General features: G+C 61.8%; 1 protein-coding gene across 1 annotated transcript; it reads left to right on the top strand.

The window, feature by feature from the left end:
- Positions 1–207: 207 nt before the first annotated feature.
- On the top strand, positions 208–700 carry EMIHUDRAFT_256508 (hypothetical protein; the record flags this gene model as incomplete). Its single annotated transcript, XM_005767487.1, has 2 exons — positions 208–355; positions 525–700. 2 exons carry the CDS (start codon positions 208–210, stop codon positions 698–700), a joined length of 324 nt encoding a protein of 107 aa, XP_005767544.1.
- Between the last annotated feature and the right edge of the window lie 306 nt (positions 701–1006).

Here is a 1006-nt window from a genome sequence, read left to right as displayed (position 1 = left end):
TAGAGCTCTACATCCGCCGCGGGACGAACTGCGTGCGTTGTAGAGCGATGTAGAGGCGCTCTACAACGTGAAATCTCTACAACAAACTCTACATGATAAGCGGCGAACGAGGCACGGTCGCTCTCCGACATGAGGCGCGTTGCACTTGCCAGTGCTGCCCTGGCCTTCTGTCTGCCCGCCCAATGGGTGGCAGGTGCCTCTGCTGCTATGGCATGCCTCACGGCTGCGACTGGCCGGCGCCTCGGCGCGTCAGCTCGGCTCGGCGTAGCGATCGTGGCCAGCGCAACTCGCTTGGACTCAACGCTCAGCCAGGAGCTCCCGCACGCGCTGGCGCGAGTCATGGCGCATGCAACGCGTCTGAATGCTCGCCTCGCCTTGCGCAAATGCGACCGTCCTCGCCGCCGACAGTCCACCGCCTGCTAAAGAAGCACTGCGACGAATGCGGCACCGGCGACGCATGGCAGGCTGGTGATGACGCAGTTATGGGGTGTTGTGTGCCATCAGAGTGACTCTCTGTGTGTCAGGGATAGTCAGGGCCGTCCATCAGAGCTCCAGTAAGCTCGGAGACATCCCATTAGCGCGACTCGACCTCTTTGAGTCACTGCCTTCCCGGCGGGTTGGCCTCTACAACAAACTCTACAGCAAAATCGCGCTCTACATCGCTCTACAACGCACGCAGTTCGTCCCGCGCCCGATGTAGAGCTCTACAGCTCTACAGCGCTCCAGAGCGCTCTACATCTCTACAGCTCTACGGCGCTCTACACTCTACATCCTCTACACCCTCCCTCAGAGGACGACGGGGCAGAAGAGAGAACGACGAGAGTGGGACCGCGAGGAGGTGGCATGAAGGTCGCTGCGAGAATTGGCGAGGGACTGCGGAAGAGAGAGAGGTGGGAAGAGGCTGACGGCCATGGCGTTGCCGCATGGGGCAAACAGGGGGGGGGGGGGGGGGGGGAAAAGGGGGGCCCCCGGTTGCATGTCTGAATGTCACTGGGCGATTTCGGGC

Source organism: Emiliania huxleyi (assembly GCF_000372725.1).
Source record: "Emiliania huxleyi CCMP1516 unplaced genomic scaffold EMIHUscaffold_4899, whole genome shotgun sequence".
NCBI lineage: Eukaryota > Haptophyta > Isochrysidales > Noelaerhabdaceae > Emiliania > Emiliania huxleyi.
This window is presented reverse-complemented; position numbering and strand designations above follow the sequence as displayed.